The 27,335-nt window shown below is 43.0% G+C and overlaps 1 protein-coding gene across 2 annotated transcripts; it reads left to right on the top strand.

Moving 5' to 3' along the window:
• The first annotated feature begins 2,768 nt into the window (after positions 1-2,768).
• On the top strand, positions 2,769-24,612 carry OBI1 (ORC ubiquitin ligase 1). Of its 2 annotated transcripts, XM_069972334.1 has the most exons (7): positions 2,769-2,927; positions 4,217-4,352; positions 7,570-7,661; positions 8,955-9,191; positions 10,644-10,694; positions 15,252-15,340; positions 22,647-24,612. In XM_069972334.1, exons 1-7 carry the CDS (start codon positions 2,856-2,858, stop codon positions 23,986-23,988), a joined length of 2,019 nt encoding a protein of 672 aa, XP_069828435.1. In that variant the 5' UTR covers positions 2,769-2,855; the 3' UTR covers positions 23,989-24,612. The 2 variants fall into 2 exon arrangements, with proteins under 2 accessions (XP_069828435.1, XP_069828436.1); XM_069972335.1 differs by lacking the exon at positions 10,644-10,694 and having other exon boundaries at positions 22,647-24,611.
• Positions 24,613-27,335: the final 2,723 nt, after the last annotated feature.

Genomic DNA, 27,335 nt, shown 5'->3' with positions numbered 1-27,335 from the left:
CAAATTAGGGGACAACTCAAGGGGTTGTCCTTTCAGAAACTACAACTTCCTGCATACCCTGAGACCTTCATAAGTGTGCGGCATTTTGAGAGTTGTGACTAGACTGAAAGCTTGTTATTCACAGTGGAGTTGTGGTCACAGATAGAGATCAATCCAGGAAGGAACTAGGTCAGCATGATGTTTCTTACTGGTTCTTCACTGGTGGGCCCCAGGTACCCCAGACACTGGAGCCCACTCAGACTGGAGTACAGCACAGATGTACTGATCTCTGTGCTGCTGGGTCCTCCCGGGAATCTAGGAAGTGTGTCTCGAATTCCTGGGTGAAAAGAGGGGACCTATATACTACATGGGGGCACAGAGGGGATATATCACTTACATACGGATGGAGGGTGGGAGTACGAACAGGTTATGGGGGGAGGGGGGAGGACTCAAGCACATTTTCTGCACAGGGACCCTCTGCAGTCTGTGGCCGCCCCAGAGTCACATGGAGAGGATAAGGAAAGGTGAACAACTCTGACCAGAGATGACTTCACCTGTGAGCCACTGGATTGGTCCCCTTTAATAATTTTTGTGTATGTATGTATGTGTGTGTGTGTGGGGGGGGGGGTAGAGGCAAAGCATGGCTTAGGGGCTCATGCCCCATATCCTATTGGCTCATAGAAATGCTAGAGAGCATGTTCTCCACCTGTAGGAGCTTGGCCCCCTCTCTTCTCTCTGTCTTTATCCAAAGTAGTCCTGGCTGGTCTTCCTGTATAAAAGAAAAAATATATTTCTTAAAATAAGAAAACATACTTATCTAGCAATCTTTCTGCCTCTGCCCAGGAAACCAGTTATCAGTGACCAGGCTCTGAGCTCCTGCTGAAGTGAATGGGAGTTGCAGTGCAGTAACCTGTCAAACTGCAGCCCTCCAGATCTTGCAAAACTACAATTCCCATCATGCCTGGGCAACCAAAGCTACCAATCTACTACCTTCAGCAGTCCTATAGACTTGGAATGGCATGGGAGTGTATATGCTCATCCACTTTAAGGGCTACTCCAGCAAAAAGTTTTTTTTTCCCAGTAACTGAAACACATTACAAAGTTATATAGCTCTGTGATATGCTTCAATCACCTATCTGCCCCCTTCCCTATCTTTTCCCCCCACCAGGAAGTGAAAAAAACTCATTCTTACCTAATGACTATTGACCCCAGGCTGCTCTGTGGAAGCCATTTTGTGACAATGACATCATCAAGAGGAAGGGGGGTCTAAACCCTTTTAGGCCATCCTCCCTTTGTCAGATGACTCAGGTTGCTCAGCTCTGATTGGCTGAATAAGATGTAAGCCATCTAACACTTTTACAGAGTCAGTTAGACATCACAGGAGACAAAGTGCATCATGGGAAAGACCAAACCAGGAAGTGAAGAAAAAATTAAGACACCAACTGGAGCTTCAGGGACCTGTAAACAGCGGGAAATTCAAACGGAGACAGACTCAGGGGGGATGGTAAATGTAAAAACTATGTTTATGATTGATTGTTTGTTTTTTTCTTATCGGCGCCAGATTACCCCTTTAAAGTGCACCTGTCATCAGGAAAAAACATTTCACATTTCCCAGCTGAACATCACATAACAGAACAGTCCCCTGTCCCTGCAGAACATTGCTTAACAGTACAGTCATCTGTCCCTGCAGAACATCGCATAACAGTACAGTTCCCTGTCCCAGCAGAACATCGCATAACAGTACAGTCCCCTGTTCCTTCAGAACATTGCTTAACAGTACAGTCCCCTGTTCCTTCAGAACATTGCTTAACAGTACAGTCCCCTGTTCCTTCAGAACATCACATAACAGTACAGTCCCCTGTCCCTGCAGAACATCGCGTAACAGTACAGTCCCCTGTCCCTGCAGAACATCGCATAACAGTACAGTCCCCTGTCCCTGCAGAACATCGCATAACAGTACAGTCCCCTGTTCCTTCAGAACATTGCTTAACAGTACAGTCCCCTGTCCCTGCAGAACATCGCGTAACAGTACAGTCCCCTGTCCCTGCAGAACATCGCATAACAGTACAGTCCCCTGTCCCTGCAGAACATCACATAACAGTACAGTCCCCTGTCCCTGCAGAACATCGCGTAACAGTACAGTCCCCTGTCCCTGCAGAACATCGCATAACAGTACAGTCCCCTGTTCCTTCAGAACATTGCTTAACAGTACAGTCATCTGTCCCTGCAGAACATCGCGTAACAGTACAGTCCCCTGTCCCTGCAGAACATCGCATAACAGTACAGTCCCCTGTTCCTTCAGAACATTGCTTAACAGTACAGTCATCTGTCCCTGCAAAACATCGCATAACAGTACAGTCAGCTGTCCCTGCAGAACATTGCTTAACTGTAAAGTCATCTGTCCCTGCAGAACATTGCTTAACAGTACAACCAAAACAACAACCTGTCTCTGCAGAATATAATCAGCGGTACAGCCATCAGCCTCTGCAGAACATTGCATAACAGAATAGCAACCAGACCCATATCTGCAGAACTTTACAGTACAGTACAGCCACCAGCCCATTTTCCCTGCAGAGCATTGCAGAACAGAACAGCCCCTTCCCTCCCTTCCCCATCTTACACTGCACAGCGCGCCCAGGTTACAGCAAACTCTATCAACTCCATACTAACTTCCCTGTGCTGAAGAACAGCCCGGGAGCATGCAGACTGGTGATAGCCCCGCCCACACAAGAAGCCGGTCACGTGGGCATGATGTCATCAAAGGTCCTTTATCCCACTTGGAAATAGCATCTACCCAGCTACAACCTGCCCTTTGCCTTTGTGTATGTGGAAAAGTGCAGTGCTGCACGGCGGGCTGCAGGGAGCGGGCTGGCAGCATGGCACACAATGTGCAGAGCGTCACCCTGGCAATGACTCTGCCCATCAGCTGCCACATCTGCCTGGGCAAGGTAAGCGCCTCCATACACAGCCTGCTCTCAGTGTTATCCTCCTGCTGCTGCTGAGCGTCCAGGACCTTCCTGTCTATATCCCTGTGTGGTTCTGCATATGGGGGAGAGAGAGCAGCAGGTGATGTGGTTCTCATGTAGCAGTACTGGGGAGGTTGGATGCAGCCCGAAGGCTGCCAGGAAAAGCAATCCATATCTTCCAGAGGTCGGCCTGCGCCGTATCCATATCTTTCAGAGGTCGGCCTGCACCGTATCCATATCTTTCAGAGGTCGGCCTGCGCTGTATCCATATCTTCCAGAGGTCGGCCTGCGCTGTATCCATATCTTCCAGAGGTCGGCCTGCGCTGTATCCATATCTTCCAGAGGTCGGCCTGCGCCGTATCCATATCTTTCAGAGGTCGGCCTGCGCCGTATCTATATCTTTCAGAGGTCGGCCTGCGCTGTATCCATATCTTCCAGAGGTCGGCCTGCGCTGTATCCATATCTTCCAGAGGTCGGCCTGCGCTGTATCCATATCTTCCAGAGGTCGGCCTGCGCCGTATCCATATCTTTCAGAGGTCGGCCTGCGCTGTATCCATATCTTCCAGAGGTATCCATAACTTCCAGAGGTCGGCCTGCGCCGTATCCATATCTCCCAGAGGTATCCATAACTTCCAGAGGTCGGCCTGCGCCGTATCCATATCTTCCAGAGGTATCCATAACTTCCAGAGGTCGGCCTGCGCCGTATCCATATCTTCCAGAGGTCGGCCTGCGCCATATCCATATCTTCCAGAGGTCGGCCTGTGCCGTATCCATAACTTCCAAAGGTTGGCCTGCGCCGTATCCATACCTTCCAGAGGTTTTTGCCCTTAAAGGGTTGGTTTACCCCCGAAAAATGTTCAATGAAATCAACTAATGTCAGAGATTTGTAATTTACTTCTTTAAAAAAATCTCCAGTCTTCCAGTACTTATCAGCTCCTTCATGTCCTGCAGGAATTGGTGTATTCTTTCTAGTCTGACACAGTGCTCTCTGCTGCCACCTCTGTCTGTTACAAGAATTTTCCAGAGCAGTAGCAAATCCCCAATAGAAAACCTTTCCTGCTCTCCAGATTGGAAAGAATACCACTTCCTGCAGGACATACAGCAGCTGATAAGCACTGGAAGACTGAAGATGTTTTTAGTAGAAGTAAATTACAAATCTTTGGCACTAGTTGATTTGTGACAGACCTTACTGATTGTACTCATTGCAAACATGTTTGGCCTTAATGTGTACTTGTTTCTATTAAAGTCTTCTTTTCTCTTTATGGTCACAGGTACGGCAGCCTGTCATTTGCGCCAACTATCATGTCTTCTGTTCAGTTTGCATTGAACTGTGGTTGAAAAACAACAGCCAGTGCCCAGCCTGCAGGGTGCCTATAACTCCAGAGAATCCCTGCAAGAATATCATAGGTATGCTCAATTTTGTTAAAGGGGAAGTCTGGCGATTTGAAACATTTTCCAACTGGCAGGATCAGGGGAGAAGATAACAAACTATCACAACTCACCTCTCTCCATGCCTCTCCAGTGCTGGAATGTCGCTGCAGGGTCTTATGTATTGCCAATGTCATGACCCGGTTGATGGACTGGCCGCTTAGCCAATCAGTGACTGGGGCAAGCCACTGCTGCAGTCCCTGATTGGCTGAACGTGCAAACCATTAGCCGGCATGGGTATGGGGGGGGGGGGGACTTGGGGGAAAATGCCTTCCAGTTGGGGACCTGCAGCCTGCCATGCAACAGATAACAGACAAGGGAGAGGTAAGTAAGGACATGTTCCCCCTGTTCAAATAACTAGACATCTCCTTAAAGTGCTTTCTATTTATGCTTAACAATTGCCAAAAATATTTTATTTTATAGTGTGATCATGGTAATAAAGTCAGACTTTACCAATTGCTTTTTTTTTTTAGAGACACATTACATAAAGTGTACCTGTCGCCATAACTTTCAAAATCTAAATCATCAGTAGATGTGATATAAAGCAAGTTTGCATTTTACATTAATTGTTTTTTTTTTCTATCATGCTGTAAAACAAAGTTGTACTTGTATCCAGGTCCAGTCTCCTGAAGGCAGATTTTTAGTCTTGTTTTGGTTGACAAAAAAAAAGACTAAACACAGGAAGTCCCGCGTTTCCCAAGCCATCTGAGCGCTCACAAAGAAGACAGTCATGTGATTGGTGGACACATTGAGCCATGACTCTCTGTACTTGATGGGACTTCCTGTGTTTGGTCCTGTGTTAAACTAGCACAAGACCAAAACACTGCCTTCAGGAGACTGGATACAAGTATAGCTTTCTTTTAAAGGCAACCAAACAGCACAATTGTGTCAATATGGTTCCCTGCTGCACAGTATAGCTCTGCTGTGCAGCTCTCCGAGTTTACCAGTCGTGTCTGTTATACAGTGGGGGGGGGGAGGGAATAGTTTTATTCCACTGGGTGAGGGACGGTAGAGGGGCAGCAACTAGTCATGTTGGTGGAAAGCTGCCCGTGTCTTGTCATGTGTCTGTCAGCACGCAGTGTGGGGATGATTGACAATCATGTCATCCCCACAATGCGAGCTGACAGGCAGAGAGCCGTGGCTAGTCATGGGTAGCTCATTGCCCAGATGACTCGTTGCTGCCCCTCTGCTGTCCTCGCCTGGTGGAATAAAACTACTTTTTACACGCTGTAAAGCAGACACGGCTGGTAGCCTCGGGGAACTGCACAACAGAGCTATGCTGTGCAGCAGGGATCCATATCAACACAAAAGAGATGTATTAATGTTAATTGCAAGCATGCTTTATTTTACATCCTCTGTTTGATTTTGAAAGTTATAAAAACAGTGCCCATTTAACCATGATAGTGGTCATAGGCAGTACTGCTGGAGTTATAACTATACAAGAATAATAATCTAATGTAAATTAGTTACCATATTATGTAGGTATGTAGTATACAGGCACAGATGTTAAGTCAGTGGTGAGGGGAGTGGGGGCTGTGTATACAGTGTTAGCTGCAGTTATTCAAATGGCACAGTATTAATTAATTTGTTTTGGAGTTTCTTGTGCTGTTTTTTTTCTGTAGTGCTGGTTGCTCCAGATTCCCTGAGCTTCATGCACATGTCCATGCAATTTAACAGCCAGAATACTGGTCAGGGAATCTTTTAGGAGGCATCAGGAAACTATCTGTACTTCCTCACCGTAAAACTAAAGAGAAAAAAAATAAAAATAAATACATAACCTGCTGTACAGCTGCAGCATTGCTCTCCAGCTTGTCTTCTTTGCTCTGTTCTTGCTCTGCTTTTGTGCTGGAGTGCAGGGGGAGAGAGTGTCCTTTTGTAACCAGAGGCATAAGGCGGACCCGACCACAAGAGTGATTGACATGCAGAATTCCGGCAAGTTTTCAGTTGTGCATCCAGACGAGAAATAAGAACCTTTAATTTTCAGACCTATTTTCCAGAACAAGCACCCTTCAGGAAAACAACTGAAGGGCGGCTATACCTAATAGAAGTCTATGGGTCCATAAATTTATCAGGATTTCCTGATAAGAAATCCGAATATATTTCACAGACATATACATGCAGATTTGGGGGAAACTGTGCAGCTGTTTCCACGGTCCTCTCTATTCCTGCAGAGCAAGAATCAGTAAAATGGGTATATTAAAAGTTGAATAATTTTATGTACCTTTGAGAGCTTTTTATTGCCCCATAACACTAGTGAATATTAATTTGTGAAAGTGAACTTACTGAATTTATTATAAACATGAAAACTAAACATAGAATATTGTTGGCAGAAAAAGACCACTAGGTCCATTTAATCTGCCCTTTTAGTATGTCCCTTCTTATTATCTTAAGACAGATATTTATCCCAGGCAGGTTTAAATTCTGTTGTAGATTTACAAAACACATCTGCTGGAAGTTTGTTCCAAGCATCCACTACTCTTTCAGTAAAATAATATTTTGTCACGTTACTTCTGATCTTTCCCCCAACTAACCTCTCGCTGTGTCCTCTTGTTCCCCTTTCCCTTCTTTCCTCCAGACTATTCAGACAGATTCAAATCCTTAAGTCTTTCCTGCTATGGTTTATGCCTGACACCCTCCACCATTTTTGTAGCCTGTCTTTGGACTCGATCTATTTTATAAATGTCCTTTTTTTTAGGTGAGGTCTCCAGAACTGGACACAGTATTCCAGATGTGGCCTCACCAGAGCTCTATACAGCGGGATCACAATATCCCCCTCTTCCTACTGGTTATACCTCTAGCTATACAGCCCAGCATACGATTTGCTTTCCCCACCGCCTCGTTGCACTGGTGACTCGTTTTAAGGCTGTCAGAAATCGCTACCCCTAAATCCTTCTCTACTGAAGTCTTTGCCAACACAAAACTGCTGATATGATACTCGGATAGAGGATTCCTTTTCCCCAAGTGCATTATTTTACATTTGAAAACTTTGCACTGTAGTTTCCATTGTTTGGACCACTTATCTAGCAAAGTTAAATCATTTTCCATATTGCTGACACCACCAGGAATATCAACCCTATTGCACACTTTTGTGTCATCAGCAAACAGACTAACCTTACCTAACATATTAAGTACATTGCTACATTGTGAGTTCAGTTTTTTACTTGCACTAAAATCACTAAGCCTTTTTTGTTGTCAGGAGGAACAAGTGAAGATGAAGGCACACTGACTCATTCAGGCCGAAAGCACCTCCGTAAAACTAGACTTGAACTTCTTCAGAAAGAATATGAGGTAATATTGTCTGTTTTGACAATTGATGTGATATTCTGCTTTTCACATAGGTGCAGTCTGAAAGAAAACAGTAGGATTTGGTCTAACTTTTAAGTCTTCTGAAAAATCTCAAGGGAAGAGGAATATAAAGGGAAGCCCATGCTCTGAACACAGTGCCCTGTCACATTAACCCTCTAAGTAGAATAGATTTAAAGGAGAAGTCCAGCGGGGAAAAATCAGTTTGGGCAGGGGGTGGGGGGAACATAATAAAGAATGTATTCCCCATACCCCTGCAGCGCCACATCCTTCATCTCTTCCCCCCCCTGTTACACCATGACTCGGCTGACAAATACCCCGATCAGCAATAATGGGCCTCTCTGAGAACACTGACTAGACACGGGCAGGGAGCCACCCAAATAACTACCTGCCTGCCACAGGCCGGGGAATAAAACTTCATTTAATCCCGTGTATAACTTCTGCTCCGTGGGCTGCGAGCTGCTCAGGAGCTATATACAGTGCTCCAGGAAACCAAATCAGGCCAATTGGGCTGGTTGGTTCCCCTTAATAGTGCGCTTCCTCTGTTATTTTCCTATTACATTACATACTGTGCACTTCTCTACACTGGGCCAACAGCAGCGCAATCTCACTGTGACTGCCCTCCCTCTTCTCTGTCAGACAGCTGAAGACAACACTCATTAGATGTCGTTTTTATTCTTGTATATATCCTTTATCTGTTCATGGGGATATCAGGTTATACAAAGATATTGTGTTCTTACTAAGTTTCCAATACTGGAAGATAATTTTAAAAATGCACTCTGTATATAAAAAAAATATATATAAAAGAAAAATAAACAAAAATGTCCTCGCTACACAATTCACTAAATAAGAAGGGGATTTATTTTTGAAAAAAAATGCAGTTTCTGGCTATAAAGACTTAAAATATATCATCCAGTTTAAAATAAAAAATGCTTTATTTTCTGCCATTAGAAGATGGGGTAGATAAAAAAAAAATAGTTGCAGTATTTAAAAAGCTATGAAATTGCTAAATATTTGCATTTCAGTGCCATTGTGAAGGTTGAATGTGGTGGTTACAATTAGAAGACTTGCCAGAAGCATGATTCTTATGGTGCGATTTATCTGACAGATTTTTGAAGACAAGGCCAGGAACAGACTATAAACAGGGAACAGGTCATAAAGGAAAGACTGAGATTTCTTTTTTCAAATCCATTCCTGGCTTTGGCTTAAAAAATCTGTCCGATAAATCTCTCTATGTTAGCCAACATAAGCCTTAAACATGTATTTTGTATGTTTTAGGAAGAAATAGAATCACTAGTGAAGGAGACAGAAGAGCTAAAGAGAAGAAATCTTCGATTAGAAGAACGCCTCAGTGAAGGAACTCATCCCGCTTCCGTATCCTGTAATTGTAGGAACAAAGAAGCTGAGGACACAAGAGGCATTAGTCATAGTTTGTTGGAAGAATGGAGCAGAAAGCTGGAAATGGTGACTGCTGCCAACAAGAAAGTTGTAGAGGACAATGAAAAGTTGAAAGAGGTGAGTTTCATGTCAGTCAGCTGAAAATTTGACATATAGGTTATTTGAGTTCTTTATTTTTCATGCAAGTGTAACTTTTGTAGACCAGTAGTCTGGTATGTTATAGACATTAGAGAAACTAACTCATCTGCATGGAGGAAAGGTGTTCCCTTTATTACATTCCTTTCCATAGCCTTCAGTGAGTTCAGTGGAATTAGAGGTGCCTATGCACAGCCATTGCTTACATATCAGTAGTTAGAGTCCAGTAGCTTACAGCGTTCCAGCATTTCCAGCTTAATATGTTTACACTGAGAAAATACGGCAGAATTCCGCGGCGGAGAGCTCCGTCGTGCTCGGTGTCCTATGGTGACCGAATGAGAGGTTGCGCGTGCATCCGCTTCCTCCCCTCTCCGCTAAAAGAAGTGACATGTCACTACTTTGAGCGGAGTGCTGCGGCAGCGGAGGAGCGCGCGCTCTCCCATAGACGGGCAATGACACACTGAGCACGGTGGAATTCTGTCCGATTTTGCTCAGTATAAACATACCCTAAGGGGAAACTATCAGCAGCATATTAGAAGCATCTAAAGGATGAAGGTAATTTACGGGAACTTTGTTGTTTTATTAGAGGTGGTTTGGTGCACTGGGGACTGGACTACTGCCCTTGGTGTACCAATCTACCCTGGCCGACACGCCCTCCTAATGACTATTGGGCCGGTAGAATATTCATTAGGAGGGCAGGCCATCAGGGACAGATCAGTGCACTGAGGGCAGTAGTCCCATCCACAGTGCACCAATAGCCTCATTTACATGTCTAATAAGCAAAGTTCTGAAAAATGGGGCTGAGGATCAAGTAAGAAAATTTTCTTTATCTTCAACGCCCTGTAGGGACATATGAGCAGGTTAGCTGTTTCCCTCTAAGGCCAGATTTACACAAGCCTAATACTGGAGCAGTTTTATACCTGTAAGATGGCTGTTAGTCCTCACTCAACCCACACGGGTCCAATGACCTGAACTGACAACTATAATTATAGATCACTTTGGTACTGGAAGGGTGGGTGGTTGGGCTGAAATTTGCAGCCGTAAAACAGGTGAATACAGCCTTCGTATCACATAAGGTCATAGTCAGTTGGAATATGCATCAAAGTCATGTACATTTTTTAGATTTTATCCTTTTCTTTGCAATGCCTATTATCTATGCCAATGCAGTGCTGCAAGAAAATATCTAAAAATCCATGTGTGTTTCCAAGGACCACAAGCAGAATTTTGTAAGTGGCTCACTCAATACTATATGTAGTATAGTGTATATACAATTACTATTTGTTTCCTGTAGATTTAAAAGAACACAAAATCTAGCAATGCAATTATAAAGGCAACCAGGAAATACATTTACCCAGTATGGGTCAAGAGGCAGGATTCCATGTTGGTAAAATCTTGTAGCGAAAAAGTCATTTTCCTTCTGATCTTTATTTTCAGCTGAGGGGTCGGCTTTACGTTATGTGTCTCCTATGGCAGACAGAGCAACAGGTAAACCTTGTTGAAGGTGAATTACGCGGGGCGGCGATCGTGCGGGCGGTGCAGGGTTTTAAGGGGGCCGGGACTGTAAGCTGCGGCCGGCCGCCGCCGGCGCAGGGGTTAAAGGGTCCGGATCCGCTGCGTGTATGGGACCCATTGAGCTTCACAGTACAGGATCCGCAGATGATTTCACTGCAAACTCGCAGCATGAAAATCCGCTGCGGATCCGGTAGGTGTGAACACACCCTTAAAGTGACTCTGTCAGCAGGTTTAGGCTGTCCCATCTAAGGGTAGCAGAATCACTTACATTGCTCTACACAGATTATACAGAGATATTCTTATGACTAACATGGACAATAAGTAGTCCTCTCCATTATGTTTATGAGCCCAGTAGTCCTGGATATTCATGAGAAGCAGAAAACTCTGCCCACCAGCTGCTGATTGGCAGTTATCTATCCATACTGTATACAGGCAGTCACCTGTCAATTAGCAGCTGGAGGGCGGGGGGAGAAGTGTGGCAGGAATCCTATTCTCCTGCGTATTAGGAGAATGGCTGAAAAGAATGATGTAAGTAATACACCAGTCTGTTCAGCATTTCTGTCACTAGTTTTTGCTGCCCTCATTTAAGGCAGATTTCTTTTAGGCTGGGTTCACACTATGTATATTTCAGGCAGTATTTGGTCCTCATGTCAGGTCCTCATAGCAACCAAAACCAGGAGTGGATTGAAAACACAGAAAGGATCTGTTCACACAATGTTGAAATTGAGTGGATGGCCGCCATATAACAGTAAATAACGGCCATTATTTCAATACCACAGCCGTTGTTTTAAAATAACAGCAAATATTTGCCATTAAATGATGGCCATCCACTCAATTACAACATTATGTGAACAGAGCCTTTCTGTGTTTTCAATCCACTCCTGGTTTTGGTTGCTATACAGCCTCACAAATACAGCCTCAAATATACATAGTGTGAACCCAGCCTCAAAGATTAAACCATGTTCAGGCTTTAGGAACTGAAGACGTTTGGATCACAGCATTCCAAAAGGTAAAGGTAATCTGTCAGCAGCAAAACTCCCTACAACTGCTAGTAGTGTTAGATAGCTAGTAGGACAAGAACACACATTGTATGTTAATTTTTAGATATCTCTGCTTCCAAACCACTAAAAACTACATTCTTCTATGGTGGCAAGTGTCAAAGAAGACAAAGTCTATTACAGCAGCACAAAAATGATCAAACAAAGATTGTAACTAATTACTATAATTCTGTGTATTATGGTGTCACAAAAGCTTTTGTTTGTGATTGTTTATAACCGAAGAAAACAAATCATATGTAATATAATATATCATAATCATATATAATCAATATAACAATCGTTCGCTAGAGATAACTAGCAATTTTTTAGGGAAGGATTCTGCGCTTATTACATTAACTGATTACTGTTATGAACGATCACTTTTACGTCATTATATGGTCGCTAATTGTTCCTCAGGACAGCCCACACAACACGTTTTATCGACGAACGACTTATTATACGAACAAATATGCGAACGATCAGCAAACTACCAACGATAATTTTTCAACATGTTGAAAGATCAAAATGAAGGATTTTTCATTCGTCGTTTCATCGTTGGGTTTTATTACACGGACATATAATTGCTCATTTCGATCATTTTAGCAAATTTTTAACCAATAATCGTTCTGTGTAATAGGGCCTTAAAGCGACTCTGTACCCACAATCTGATCTCCCCCAAACCACTTGTACCTTCGGATAGCTGCTTTTAATCCAAGTTCTGTCCTGTAGTCCGTTCAGCAGGTGATGCAGTTATTGTCCTAAAAAAATACTTTTAAACTTGAAGCCCGTGCCAAACGGGAGTATCTGTGCCCTAACTTTGCACCACCCCTCCGTACCTCCTCCCCACCCTCTTCAGCATTAGGAATGCCACTGAAACATTTTCTCCATGCTGAACATTGCACAGGTCCTTAAAGGAGACCCCTCACCTCCCCCGTGCCGGTGTGACAGGCTCCCGACCCCCAGCTAGATCCCCCTTATACTGACCCACTCCCGGAGCCGGTCACCGGGAGGGGATATCCTGGTCAGAAGCCGGCGCGCGCTGTGGAGATAGGTCTGGCATCCATAGAGAATGAATGGAGCCGTGCACGCGCTGCAGAGATGAGTCCAGCTCTATTCATTCTCTATGGATGCCGGACCGCTCCCCACAGTGCACGCCATCCTCTCACCAGGATATCTCTGTCCCGGGAGCGGGACTCGGCTAGATGAGGTCTGTATAAGGGGATCTAGCTGGGGGTCGGGAGCCTGTCACCTCGGCACGGGGGTGACATGTCCTCTTTAAAGGGGTTGGCCACTTTATAGTAAAATAGGTCAGTACAAAGTATTAGTAAGTGTACTCACGGTATATACTGACAGCAGCTCCCTGTGTACCTCATAGAGCTAAAATCAGACTCCCCTCTTCCAGGCTGTGGTGCCCTGCTCTGTTTTGTTTCTGTCCATAAAATGGCTGACATGGAGGAGCATGTGACCAGGCCCTGTCCCCTGTGTTCTCCATAGACATATACAGGCTCAGTGGTGGACACTGGGGGGCGGGGCATGGTCACATGCTCCTTCATGTAAGCAATCTTATGGAACAAAACACCACACAGCAGGGCAGCCTGGAGAAGGGGAGTCTGATTTTAGCTCTATGAGGTATACAGGGAGCTGCTGTCAGTAAGTGCAGTGAGTACACTTACTAATACTGTACACTGAGCAATTTTACTAATACTGTACACTGAGCAATTTTACTATAAAGTGGCCAACCCCTTTAACGATCCAGCCCATGTGCCGGGCTGACACAGGTGGGGAATAGGAGGCAATCTGCCTGGAGCATTCCTAATGATGAAGAGGGTGGGGAGGAGGGACAGAGAGGTTGTGCAAAGTTAAGGCACAGATACTCAAGTTTGGCACAGGGCTTCAAGTTTAATGGTGTGTTCACACCTACAGGATCTGCAGCTGATTTTCTGCAGCAGATTTCATTTAAATAACTGAACACAGCATCAAATCTGCTGCAGATCTGCTGCAGATCCTGTAGGTGTGAACACACCCTAAAAGTATTTTTTTAGGACAATAACTGCATCACCTGCCGAACGGACCCCAGGACAGATCTTGGATTAAAAGCAGCTATCGAAGGTACAAGTGGTTTGGGGGGGGGGTCAGATTGTGGATACAGAATCGCTTTAAGTGTAGGCATGATATTGAAAGGTTTTGTTTTCTACCTGTAAATTCTGCAGTCATCACTGATGATGGCACCTATAGGGTTAAAGGGGTAGTGCTGTGGTAAAGAATTATTGACAGAATACCACACATTACAAAGTTATACAACTTTGTAATGTATGTTATGTCTGTGAATGGCCCCCTTCCCCGTGTACCCGGAAGTGTGGTGCGCTATACATACCTGTCACGTGCCGACTCGTCTCCGATCTTCAGTCTACGATGTCGTCTTCGGGCGGCGGGGCCGAATCCCTCCGAGCATCCTGAGTGGCGGCCGCCCTCTTCAGCGTCATCAGATGCTCAGCCGCGATTGGCTGAGCACAGTTTGGCTCAGCCAATCGCGGCTGAGCAGCCGTTGACGCTGAAGAGGGCGGCCGGCACTCAGGACGCTCGGAGGAATTTGGCCCGGCCGCCCGAAGGCGACATCGCAGACTGAAGATCGGAGACGAGTCGGCACGTGACAGGTATGTATAGCGCACCACACTTCTGGGCACATGGGTGGGGGTGGTAGGACACGGGGAAGGGGGCCATTCACAGACATAACATACATTAAAAAGTTGTATAACTTTGTGATGTGTGTTATTCTGTCAATAATTCTTTACTGCCGCACTACCCCTTTAAGCATTTGGGATCACAGTTGCACTGCCATGGCGGATACAATGGACGTGTATGTCTAAATGCAGAAAGGGGTTCGATAAAATTGTTGAAATATAAGTAAGGACACAGATTCTTAATTGTAAATGTGAACCCTTGTATCCTCTGGTAAATACACCACTTCCACAGTCCGCTGCATGTGTTTTTCCTAGAAGAACATACATTCTGCTTAGAATTTATGCTGTAATGGCTAAATCGATCCTACTAGCAAGACTTCTATGGCTGAATGTCCCTAAAGAGTCAAATATTCATTGTTGTAGATTTACTTATTGTAGGCTGCCTTATTCCACAATTTAAATGTCTTGTTTTATTTAGTCAAGTGAAGAAAATGATCATCTATTTTGCTGATACCTGCACATTGTAATTTCACTTGGCTACAAAATATCTAGCCATGTGAAAAAACATGGAAAAGCAATTAGTAGATTCCCTTAATGACTTTCTGAACTAACTGCAAAGCTTTGTTTGCCTCCCTAGATGGGGGACGTGCCTTGTGTTTAGGGAATATGAATACAAAGTGCCATTGCTGTCCCAGTGTTCATTAAAAGCAATGTTGCTGCATTAGGAGGCATCGCTGCTGTTCTTCTGTACATTTTAATGCTGGCATGCAACCTGTTGGCATCATGTTGTCCTATTTTTTTTTATGTTAAAGGAAAGCCGAAAGCTGAGAAATGAAAGTATTGAATGTGTAAGAGAAAATTTAAGATTAAAAAATGAAGTAGAACTCCGATCACCACAAAAGTAGGTGAACTGCCTATTTTATTTCCTGTAATATATGTAGACTGAGTGTCGTACAATTTCATATGCTATCAATGTACTTTCTGTTTTTTATTTTTTTAGAATTGAGAATTGGTATGCAACTTAAAGCGAATGTACCATCAGTATTCATGTTGCACATTAATAGAACAGCGGCAGTATTTATTTATTTTTTTTAAACCGCAGCCCAGTTCCCAGGCACAGCGCTGGTCTGTTAATGAGCACCGGCCTGAACTCGGGCATTGGAGGCATACCCGTCCCCAGTGGGAGTATCTGTGACCCAGCTCCATTAGAATCAATGGAGCTGCGTCATAGAGAGGCGGGGCTTCCTTCCACTGGGGGAGGGCCGGCCCGCCTCCAGTGCTTGAGCATGGGCCGGTGCTCAGTAATAGACCGAGGCTGTACCAGGGAACTGGGCTGTGGTTATAAAACTATCCCCGTACTGACGCAGTTCTATTAATGTGCAACACTTAAAGCAAATGTACTTTATGGTACATCCACTTTAAAATTGATGTGCCTATTATCCAATAATATGTCCAAACCTATATATTAGATGCAAAGCAGTTAGAAATGTTATGTCTAGAAAGTTATACAGATTTGTAAATTTCTTTTTAAAAAATCTCAAGTCTTCCACTACTTATTAGCTACTGTATGTCTTACAGGAAGTGGTGCATTCTTTTCAGTCTGACACACTGCTCTCTGCTGCCACCTCTGTCCGTGGTAGGAACTGGCTAGAGCAGGAGAGGTTTTCTATGGCGATTTGCTATTGCTCTGGACAGTTCCTGTCTCGGAGATGGCAGCAGAGAACACTGTGAGGCTACACCACTTCCTGTAGGACATACAGCAGCTGATAAGTACTGGAAGGCTTGCGATTTTTAAATAGCATTCGTTTACAAATCTGTATAACTTTTTGGCGCTCATTGATTTGAAAACATTTGTTTCCACCCCTTTAAAGGGATGAGCATAGGATTTCTTATCCTTAGGCACCCTATACCCTATTGATTTGAGATAGATATATGGGGAACATTTGTCAAGCTGTCTCATATAAAGATTCTTTGTCGCTTTATAGCAGCTCAGCTTTCATTTTATCAGAGAAATATGAGAAATGAACGCTGAGCTGTGATTGGCACAAAGACAATCGTTTTATAAGACAGCTTAATAAATCTCCCCCATGGTAAATGAAGTATTCTCACTAGCTAGTCTGCAGGTTGTCATTACATTGCTCATTTAGGCCATCTAATATAACTGGTGTGTTGAAGCCTTAGTGGACAGATGAGTAGGGGTGGTACATTGTGGTGACTATCTGCAATTAGGCATGTTTTATACATATGTATACTTACTTCTGCACCTGATGTGCTGTGTGTTAACGTACCCTATGTCTTCTTAAAAAATAATTTGTACAAGCTAAAAATTATCAGGAGCAATAGCAACAGTGCCACCGCACTATGACAAATCATTGGTGCCCTCACACGTTGCATATTAATTCTCCATTGCTGAAGTATTCTTGGATGCAGTTCTTCAAATAGAACTACTGGTTCTTTAAGATCATTTCACTAACATTAATTAAGAATGTTTTCACATTCTGATTTAATTAAAGATATTAATGACTAAGCTGTAATTAGCCTACAGATATAAATTATGCAGATTTTACTATGATTTATACACAAGGGCTTTAGAAAAAAAGGACAAAGGGAAAACTGATGGTGCTTCTCACTCATTATTTCATTGATGTTTTGCTTCTGCGGTGGTTTTTCTATTCTGAGCACTGGTGTAAGGCTCCAACATGTTTGCCTTACCTATCACAATTTTGTATCCTGTTAAAAAAAAAATCCTGTTAAAAAAAAAAAAAAAAAAGTTGTTGTTTGAGTGTCTCTTAGGAGATCCACAGCATGTCAAGCCATCTTAGCTCTGGCGATTTTTTTTTTTTTTTTTTTTTTTTTTTATATGTTAATTTATTTTTAAATAACCCTGGTTTTATTAAAATAAACAGAGGCACATAGTACCTTGTCCACACATCAGTATTTTTCTTTAGACCTCAAAAACCGGGGTGATCAATAATATCTTGAAGAAAACATTTGTATGGCATCCATCCGTTTTTGCTGATCTGTGAAAACGGATGGGAGGGCCACTGAGAGGAGTCAGTCTAGGGGTTACCAGGCAATCCATCAGTAAATATGGACGGCACACAGAGGGAGCATCCATATGTTGTCTTGTCCCATTAACAGCAGCAGCGACCTTTCTTCCTTTAAATAATCCTCAGGCAGGGATGCCGTTACCTTGGGACAAGGGTCCGTCTCTTATTACTCCTAAGTCTAAGATTAGAAAATATGCATTTAGTAAATATAAATTGGATTTTTCTGATAATAGACCCCTATGAAAAATGTTTCCTCTGAGGGGGAAGATACGGCCCTAAGAAATACCCTTTGTCTAGAGTACATGGGAGATCTAGTAAAAGCAATCTGTACCACTGTTCATGTTTAGGAGATAAAAAAGCCCAAATCCACTCAACATTACATTTTTGGTGGTTTAGTGTCTCGCCATCCTATTGTTTTTCCAGTACAAGAAAACATTCATACTTAGGGAAAACCTAAAAGCCAAACCAAAAAGGTATCTGGCTTCTCTGAAATATTCTCTGAGTATTTCCCTGAGCGAACTTCCCACAGTGGCCTGTCTATTTGGACTGCTCATAACTTACTACTAGTGATTTCTATGATGGCTCTACATGTCTTTTTCACCCAACTACAATCACAATTTGATCTTCTACAAGCACAATTATTTCGCTACTTACAAGCACGAAGGTGGGCTATAGCAACATGAGGCAGCTGGAAACCATTCCTTCTATTTCTTTATACACCTATACTGGTGGACTGGTGTACTTAAGTCACAGGGACCCTGTCCTCCCAGAGATATTGGCTGCCCACTCTTTATTGGTGCACGACAAGTGAGCACAAGCTCTATCTGCATTTGACAATGATGACTGGGAAGAATCATGGAGGCCCATCTCCAATGTATCACCAGCTGCTAACAAATTGATACAGCTGCACATTATTCACCAATCACATCTCCTCCGAGGATGTTCCACATACACCATCTCCCAACCTCCGAGTGTCCTCACTGTAGAGCCGCAGATGCCGATTCTATCCACTGCCCACCTATACATGCCTATTGGCAGGAGGTTACCAATTTTCTTACTTCCCTATTGGAAATAGGGCATGTATCGGTGGGCCGCATCATATCATGGGGAGGAAATCGGTGTCTGCTGCTCTACAGCGAGGACACTCAGAGGTTGGGAGACAGTGCATATGGAACAATAAGTCTGGAGATTTACCAGCTTGGCCTGCTGGGAGAGAAACTGTAGCAGTAAAACAACTGTATATTCTGTATATTTGAAACCTTATTTTTAGCACCAAAAACTACATGGAATACATCTTGTCTAAATGGCTCCCCTCCTCATAAATTGATATGTTGATCCATTAATGCAGAGGTTTTACCATCCAATATGTGTACTGTTGATTTAGATAAGTTATCAGTAGGTTTCGCTTGTTATCTTGTGATCCCGGCTACCTGTATCAACAGCTTATTAGTTTGTTTGGTTTCTACCTTATGTAATTACTAATCCATCTTCTGTTTGACACTGCTATATACATGTTGTTAACAGAAGTAATGTTTGTGCTGATACAGATAAAACCAGAAGTTTACATCTGACATGAAATCCGAATAAACCTTTCCTCTTTTAGGGGGGGGGGGGTTAGGATTACCAAAATTATTGATATTTGCCAAACGCCAGAATGAGAGAGAGAGAGAGAGAGAGAATTTTAAGGCATTTTTATTACTTTTTGCAAAGTCAGAAGTTCACATACACTAACATTACTATGCTTTTAAACAGTTTTTGGGACAGCCCATATCATGTAATGTCTTTGGAAGCTTCTGATAGGTTCACTGGCAACATCTGAGTTTATTATAAACACACCTGTGGATGTATTTTAAGGCACATCTGAAACGCACTGCTTTTTTGAGTAACGTCATTGAAGTCTAAAGAAATCAGCCAAGGTATCAAGGAAGAGAATTGTGGACTTACTGTACACAAGTCTCGTTTTTACACAATTTCCAGATACCTGAAGGTGCTTAGTTCATATGTACAAACAATTATACACAAGTACAGACAAGATGTCCAGCCATCATACCGTCCAGGTTCTGTGTCCCTGAGATGAACATGCTTTGTTAAAAAATGTGCATATCAACCAAAGAAGAAAAGGAAAAAAACCTTGTGAAGACGCTGACTGAAGCCGGTAAGAGTGTCATTATCCACAGTAAAAACAAGTAGTGTATCGATATTGACTGGAAGGCTGCTCTGATTAATGTTTGCAAATGCACACAGGAACACAGACTTTCATTTTTGGAGACATGTCCTATAGTCTGCCAAAACTAAAATCAATCTGTTTGGCCATAATGACCATTGTTATATTTGGAGGAAAAAGGGAGAAGCTTGCAAGCCTAAGAACACCATCCCAACTGTGAAACACCCCAACATGTTGTGGGGTTGTTTTGCTGTAAGAGCGAAAACAATATTGAGGAAACAATATTGTGGCAATACTGAAGCAACAGCAGAAGACATTAGCCAGGAAGTTTAAGCTTGGGCACAAATGGGTTTTGCCAAATGGGCATGAATTGGACTGTTCTTATGCAGCACATCCTGACTTATAACCTGAAGCTGCAAAAAGCCTTATTTCCTGGTCCAACTGGTGCACTTCCTGGTCTCCACTCCTCTGTCCTCGTCCTCCCTTTTGAGACCAAAGTCACATGATCTGTCTCTACTGTTGCCAGGCAATCTGTAACCCCTCATCTGTTACCCTGTCCACCACTGGCACCTGGCCAAGGAGAGGAGAAACAGCAGAACAGTGACAGCCTCCTGAGCAGTATAGGGGAAAAGAAAGCACAGGTGTTTAGTATGTCTCTCTCTCTCTCTCTCTCTCTCTCTCTCTCTCTCTCTCTCTCTCTCTCTCTCTCTCTCATATCTATCTATATAGATATTTTTGTTTACAGTGTAAAGTAGAAGCAGATTGAGCCATCGATGAGCAGATACTACAGGATGAGGCGGATACATGCTGGGAATGCAATGCATCTGGAGGTCCAATGCATGCTGGGAAATGTAGTTTCCTGACAAGCGCCATCTTGAATATAGACCGCCTTTTAGAAAAACTTGCAATGGGAGACAGCTCAAAATACTCAGGGGGGAACTAGGGGAGTAATAACATATATTTTTGGGAGCATTTCATGTTTTCGCTCCTGGGTGGAATACCCCCTTAAGGATAACAAATACAATATTTTGGATTGGCCATCACAAAGCCCTGATCTCATTTCTTTTAAGGGTGCGTTCACACGTACAGGATCTGCAGCAGATTTGATGGCGCAGATTTGAAGTTGCAGATTCAATGTAAAGTAACTCTGGGCCATCAAATCTGCTGCAGATCCTGTACGTGTGAACGCACCCTCAAAAAGTATGGGCAAAGATGAAAAGGCAGGTGCGAGCAAGGCTGCCTACAAACATGGCTCCATTACACCAGTCTCTATCTCTCTCTCTCTCTCTCTCAATATTGCCCTTGCTGCACAATAATCAAGCTGTGTGTAGGCTCAGTCAGCGAGCAGATCAGTGCTCTCTTACTGGGGTTGACCTGTGTAAATACAGCCCTTACTTTTCTAGTTAGATTTACTTCAGATAATCTAAAAGCTTTTTTTTACTTAAGGGGTTTCTGCTTCATGCGCTGTGAGTACCTCAACATCTGTAGATCAGATTTGTCCTGCTGCCACCTGGAAAAATCTTCACACTTTCTCTAAACACTGCTGTCTAGACACCTTGGCTAATGATGACCAATCAGCCTTTGGGCGTAAGGTCTTTAGTGCAGTAGTCCCACCCCACTTGTTTCTCTGTTATTTCTCAGGTGTGCTGGCAAGGCGACAATAGGGAAAACAGTAAATTTTACCCAGGACCCCAGTGCTGCAAGAAAACAGTCTTAACCACTGAGCAATAATGCTGCCTGATTCAATTCCTAGGAAGTCACACCCTTTTTATCTTGGGTGGGGTTATTTCTAGAAAGCTTTCTAAGCCCTAATACACAAAGCGATTATCGTCTGTATCCAGCCAATACCGACCAATATGGGCGATAATCGTTTCGTGTAATAGAAGACAACAATCAGCCAACATGCACGATGTTGGCTGATCGTTGTCTTTCAGCAGGCTGAAACAGCAACAATCAGCCTGACAACGATCTGCTGCCATCGCTCCGTGTAAGGAGTGGCGGCAGCAGATCGCTGTTGTCTCCTATGGGCTGCAAGGACGATGGGACGTTTTCATTTCTAATTTATTGTAGACGCCGGGGAAATCCCCTGATGTAACTTTTAAACAGGCTTTGGCAGATGCATAACTGTGGCATCCATCACTCAAGACTATTACGGAATCCCTGTAATGGATACATTGTGATCTTTTTCATGTCCATTAAACAGATGCCAATATCGCCTATGGGAGACGGATGCCACTGTTAAAAAATTTGTGCAACACATCCATTACCCATAGGCTAAAATAGCATTGGTTAAATGCTGTTGCAAAGCTCATAATCTATACATTAAATGGATAACATACTGGACATCAGTCACCCATAGTCTAATAAGGTATCTTTTCAATGGATATAATTTTTACAGGATCTCATCTATGGGTGTGGTATTGTGTTCTGCTTTATTCTCCATTTTTGTTTGCATAATACTGATAGCTGCTGGCCAGACAAAGGTCAAATGGACACTCTTGCACTCCATCTGACTAGTGGACCCTCATGAAATCATTTTGCATATATGTCAGTAAATTTCCTGAATACACTATGAACAGAGGAGGGAAAAGTCAGTGTATAGCCATCCTAAGTTAACAGTAATATTGCTAACATGCAATAACTTAGTGGGTCTGATAATCTGGATCTTTTTCAAGAGCGCAGAATAATGATCAACATATTAAACAAGAATTAGGGCATCCTTTGTAGTATTAGTAGTAGTAACATATTTTCTCTTAACATTTCATCTTGTGTTGCCTTACAAAAGGTCTTCTGTCCTTACCAGCTTAGAACAGTTCCATTTCATTTTTACTAAACAGAATATTGTGTAAAATTATTCCTTTCACAAAACTAAAATTAATTAAATCATATTACAATAGCATTAGGGTCTTTAAGTGTTTAGATTTCATGTTGTGTATCATCCTGGTAAGTTTTCAGTATTATGATTCCATAAACTTTCCTCTTATCTCTTATAGGTTTGGAAGGTTTACAGTGGCTGCACTGCAAGCAAAAGTAGATCAGTATGAGCGAGAGATGAGCAGGCTTAAAAAAGCTCTGGAGAGGAGCGATCAATACATAGAAGAACTAGAAGCTCAGGTTGAGCAACTTAAGAAAAGGCCACCAGAGGATATACAAAAAGAAAAATCTGTCTGTGTACACGAAACTGATGCTAAAAACACCTATACCTGCCAAAAACTGAATGCAACAAAGCAGCTTTTGAGCCACAGTTTTGAAGAATCCAGTAGTGCATGCTTGATATCAAATGGACAGGCATCCAGGTTGAACAAGCAGCAATCTCTTTGTGAAACTGTAGATTCCTCTGAGTTGAAAAGTAAATCTAGTAAATATTCATCTACTTTGGTAAATGGCAGTGAGCAGATGAGTATAGATAGTAAGAGTCAAAGTGAAGGTGGAGAATTGGCTCCAGGCTTTGGAAGTCCTACTTCATCATTGCCTTTTAGCTCTCTTCGCCTGAACACACCAGATGGCAAAGCAAATGGCCCTTCTCATGTAAAGAAACCTTTAACATATCTCAGAAAATTGGTATTTGACGATTTGCCTAAGAAAAAGGAACTTTGCAATTCCAACTCTTCTATGAGTGAAAGCTGTCTGAATACCGGTGAGGGCCTTGCTTATTTTGGAGAACCCAAGCCAAGTTTTTTAAATTTTTGCCAGATCAGTTGTGAATCAGGAGACAGCAAATTACTGGTACAAAGAGATTTTGGTTTACAATCGGGAAAACAAAAGCATAATGCAGCAGATCAAAGAGAATGTCATCCAAGCCTTAAACAAAGTAGGGCTTCAGCTGAATCCTCCATGGACAATGATGGTCATGATAACATGGTTGAGCCTTTATGTAATGGAAGTCAGTGTCATGGCAACTCGACTACTGTGTCAGAATTAAAACTCAATTTGCACCGTGAATCCACTTTCAAAGTTGGCAGATCTTCTGGAAACAATACATCATCTCATCAAGGTGGAGAACCATATGCATCTCTTTCAAATGCTTCATGTTCTTCATCTGTATTTAGGGATGGTGAAAACTCTCAACACTCTATGCATCTGCCAGATTTCCAGGATCAAAACTTTCAAGGCCATCTGCCACATACAGATACTCTATCGTGTACAGCATCATTACAATCTAAAGAGGAGGTACATTTTCATTCTGTTTCTGTGGAAGCTGAAGGTGCTGGGCAAGCATCACAGTCAACCTGGCTGTCCCACTGTAACATACAAAACTATAGTAACAGTCCACCTGCAAAACGGAAGATGTTAAACCAGTCCAGTGATAGTCCTTCAAAGTCCTTGAAGCCTTGACTCTGGATTGAGTTCTGTACTTATGGTTTATACTCAAATGATGTAAGGATCTAAGAATCTAACTTCTTATGGATATTCTTTGTATTTTCAGCCTAAAAAGCTGGCTGAAATTCTTTAGTGGCTTTTAAAAGTAATTTATAATTTTCATGACTAATTTTTATCAGTTGTTTTTTAGCTTAAAGAATAAAGAAATGCCATATCTTTTTGTATCAAACTTCTACAGTAGAATTATTACCCTAGCACTAATGTTTAATCCTGCTGTCTACTTGTGCATTCATTTACCCCTTTAGCTCCTCCCATTTGTACATGTTTTGTTGGCTTCCTGTATCCATCTGTCAGTGTTAGTGACCACATTGTACATTTACTGATGCCCATGTTACTCAGCAGTGGTGCTCTGATATCATGGCACACTCAGGCTTTAGGTGAAGGTGAGGACAGTGGAATAGCCCTATTTACATTATGTCATGGAAATATAGTAGTACTTACTAGCATTCAAGAATCAAAGGTTTTCTGTGATAAAGTATTTTATTTATGATGATGCTAAATAAACTTGGATGGTGCTGTCCTCTGCGGTCATAGCTTGCTATAGTCAATAGTTTGCTATTATGCAGGTAGTTGTGATACTTCTGCCACATAACACTGTTTTAATAAATCTTACAGTGTACTGGTATATTGTGTACAGCAGCGATTCTCAAACTGTGAGGCGCAGCTCACAGTCTGGTGAGGCGCAAGGTCCCTGTCCTGGCACCAGGGGTGTTGCTAGGAAAAAAGTATAGCCCTGGGGGGTGCCGAGGAGACACTGCCGCGTGTACCAGGGGGAAATGGGGTGCTCTTCCTGCAGGACCTGCTAATCCAGTGAACCTGTTACTTGCTGCGCTCCCAGATTTGAAGTCATGTGCTTATCGAAAAGTTCGGGCCTTCAATGAATACGTATCCATGGAGACCCAAACTTGCGGATTAGTGGTGGATGCAGCGTGGCTGGTAACAGGAACATTGTTGTTGGGTTTTTTTTTTGTTAGTTTTTTTATTTTATTTAATTTTTATTAGATTTTGCAAATTTAAACAAGGTCTACAATTGGCCTAAACAATAAACATAACCGTAAAAGAACAAAAACAATAAGATATACATAAGCACTTCAGCCAATATTGATTTTTTGAGGACTTAATAATTTAACATTGTTAGCTGCAGGCAGACATTGGGCTGCATCGAGATGTGGCAGAGCTGCTGGAGGCCAGGGAGCGCCAGAAGGTGCTGGGCAGGAGCAGGGGCACTTGGGGAAGGGGGTTGATATGGATTCATTGCTCCAGATTACGTCCCTGTCACACATGACACAGGAGACTGTACAGTGCAGACCAGAAGCGCCCCTTCCCCGCCTCGTGATCCTCCTCACACACAGCCCCCTGCACTGTATCCCAGCTCTGTGTCGGGACACAGGAGGAGGGGAGAATGTCTGCAGCTGTGGGCTATGGGTAGTTCCTGGAGCTGAAACTTCATTATGTGGACATCAGAAAAGGTATAAAAAGTGTGTATGGATGTATTGTCCATGTCTGTGTACTGTATGTATATGGATGTGCTCTGTGTGTGTGTGCTGTGTGTGTACTGTATGTGTATGGATGTGCTGTGTGTGTACTGTATGTGTATGGATGTGCTCTGTCTGTACTGTATGAATATGGATGTGCTCTGTGTGTACTGTAAGTATGGATGTGCTCTGTGTGTACTGTATGTATATATGGATGTGCTCTGTGTGTACTGTATGTATATGGATGTGCTCTGTGTGTGTGCTGTGTGTACTGTATGAATATGGATGTGCTCTGTGTGTGTTCTGTGTGTACTGTATGTATATGTGGATGTGCTCTGTCTGTACTGTATGAATATGGATGTGCTCTGTGTGTACTGTATGTGCTGTGTGTACTGTATGTATATATGGATGTGTGCTGTGTGTACTGTATGTATATATGCATGTGCTCTGTCTGTACTGTATGTATATGCATGTGCTCTGTCTGTACTGTATGTATATGCATGTGCTCTGTCTGTACTGTATGTATATATGGATGTGCTCTGTGCGTACTGTATGTATATATGGATGTGCTCTGTTCGTACTGTATGTATATATGGATGTGCTCTGTGTGTACTGTATGTATATGGAATATATATATTACCAGAGAAAAAAGTCTAGCACCAGGTCGGCATATACCATTAAAATTCCATACTTTATTAGACAATCTTCACATAGGACAGTAATAAAAGTTTACGCGTTTCAGCGCTTCTTGCGCCTTGTTCACAACTGAAGCAAGTTGCTTCAGTTGTGAACAAGGCGCAAGAAGCGCTGAAACGCGTAAACTTTTATTACTGTCCTATGTGAAGATTGTCTAATAAAGTATGGAATTTTAATGGTATATGCCGACCTGGTGCTGGACTTTTTTCTCTGGTATGCTGTGACCCTGGCTCCCGGTCTTACCGTGCACCGACGGCTATACCACAGCAGGTGAGCTGACCAACAAACAGACTTTTGGGAATATATATATTATACACATGCACACACACACACACCCCGTCCTGCCCTGACATCCTCTTTAGGCCAGTTTCACAGGTACAGGATTCGCAGCAGATTTCATGCTGCAAGTTCCGCAGCTAAATCCTCTGCAATCCTGTGTCCTGTCATTTTTCTATGGCTTTACATACTCGCAGTGGACTTTTCATTCCTCTACGAGTATTAAAAGCCCCTTCATTTTAACTCACTGCTGCCGGGCTAATACATTACCTGGCTGCGCTCACGCCTGCTGCTTCGGCTTCCACTTCACTAACGTACTGCTCGGCCAATCAGTGGGTGCGGTGGGGTAGTGATTGGCTAAACAGGACACCAGGGAGCCAGGAGCCTGAGAAGTAGGGGATCATGCTGTTTTAGGGTTAAGTGGGCACTAGCACAACCAATAACTAAGGGGGGGGGGGGTGCAAAACTGTATGTTTGCCCCGGGTGCAAGAAAGGCTAGCTAGGCCTCTGGGTGCAGGTAAAGCACTGACTAAACTGGTAGCATGCTATACCAAGCAGTGGGGGGGGGTAATTGCTGGTGGGTCAGAGAGGTTTAATTGCAGGCATTGGGGGTAGTGGGGGTTAATTGCAGGCAAAGGGGTAACATTACTACTATGGGTGGCACAGCAGGGGCATTATTACTAAATAGGGTGGCACAGCAGGGGCATTATTTGGGTTATTAACTATTTGTGGGGCACTGATGTGTTACTATTGGGGTTATTAACTAGTTGTGTAGCACTATTTGGGTTATTATTTGTGGGGCACTATTTGGGTTATTAATTATTTGTGGTGCACTAGTGGGGTTATAAATTATTA

The sequence above is a fragment of the Dendropsophus ebraccatus genome, chromosome 5 (genome assembly GCF_027789765.1).
Source record: "Dendropsophus ebraccatus isolate aDenEbr1 chromosome 5, aDenEbr1.pat, whole genome shotgun sequence".
NCBI classification, from domain to species: domain Eukaryota; kingdom Metazoa; phylum Chordata; class Amphibia; order Anura; family Hylidae; genus Dendropsophus; species Dendropsophus ebraccatus.
Note: the sequence above shows the minus strand (reverse complement) of the source record. Positions and strands in the feature narration are given on the sequence as shown.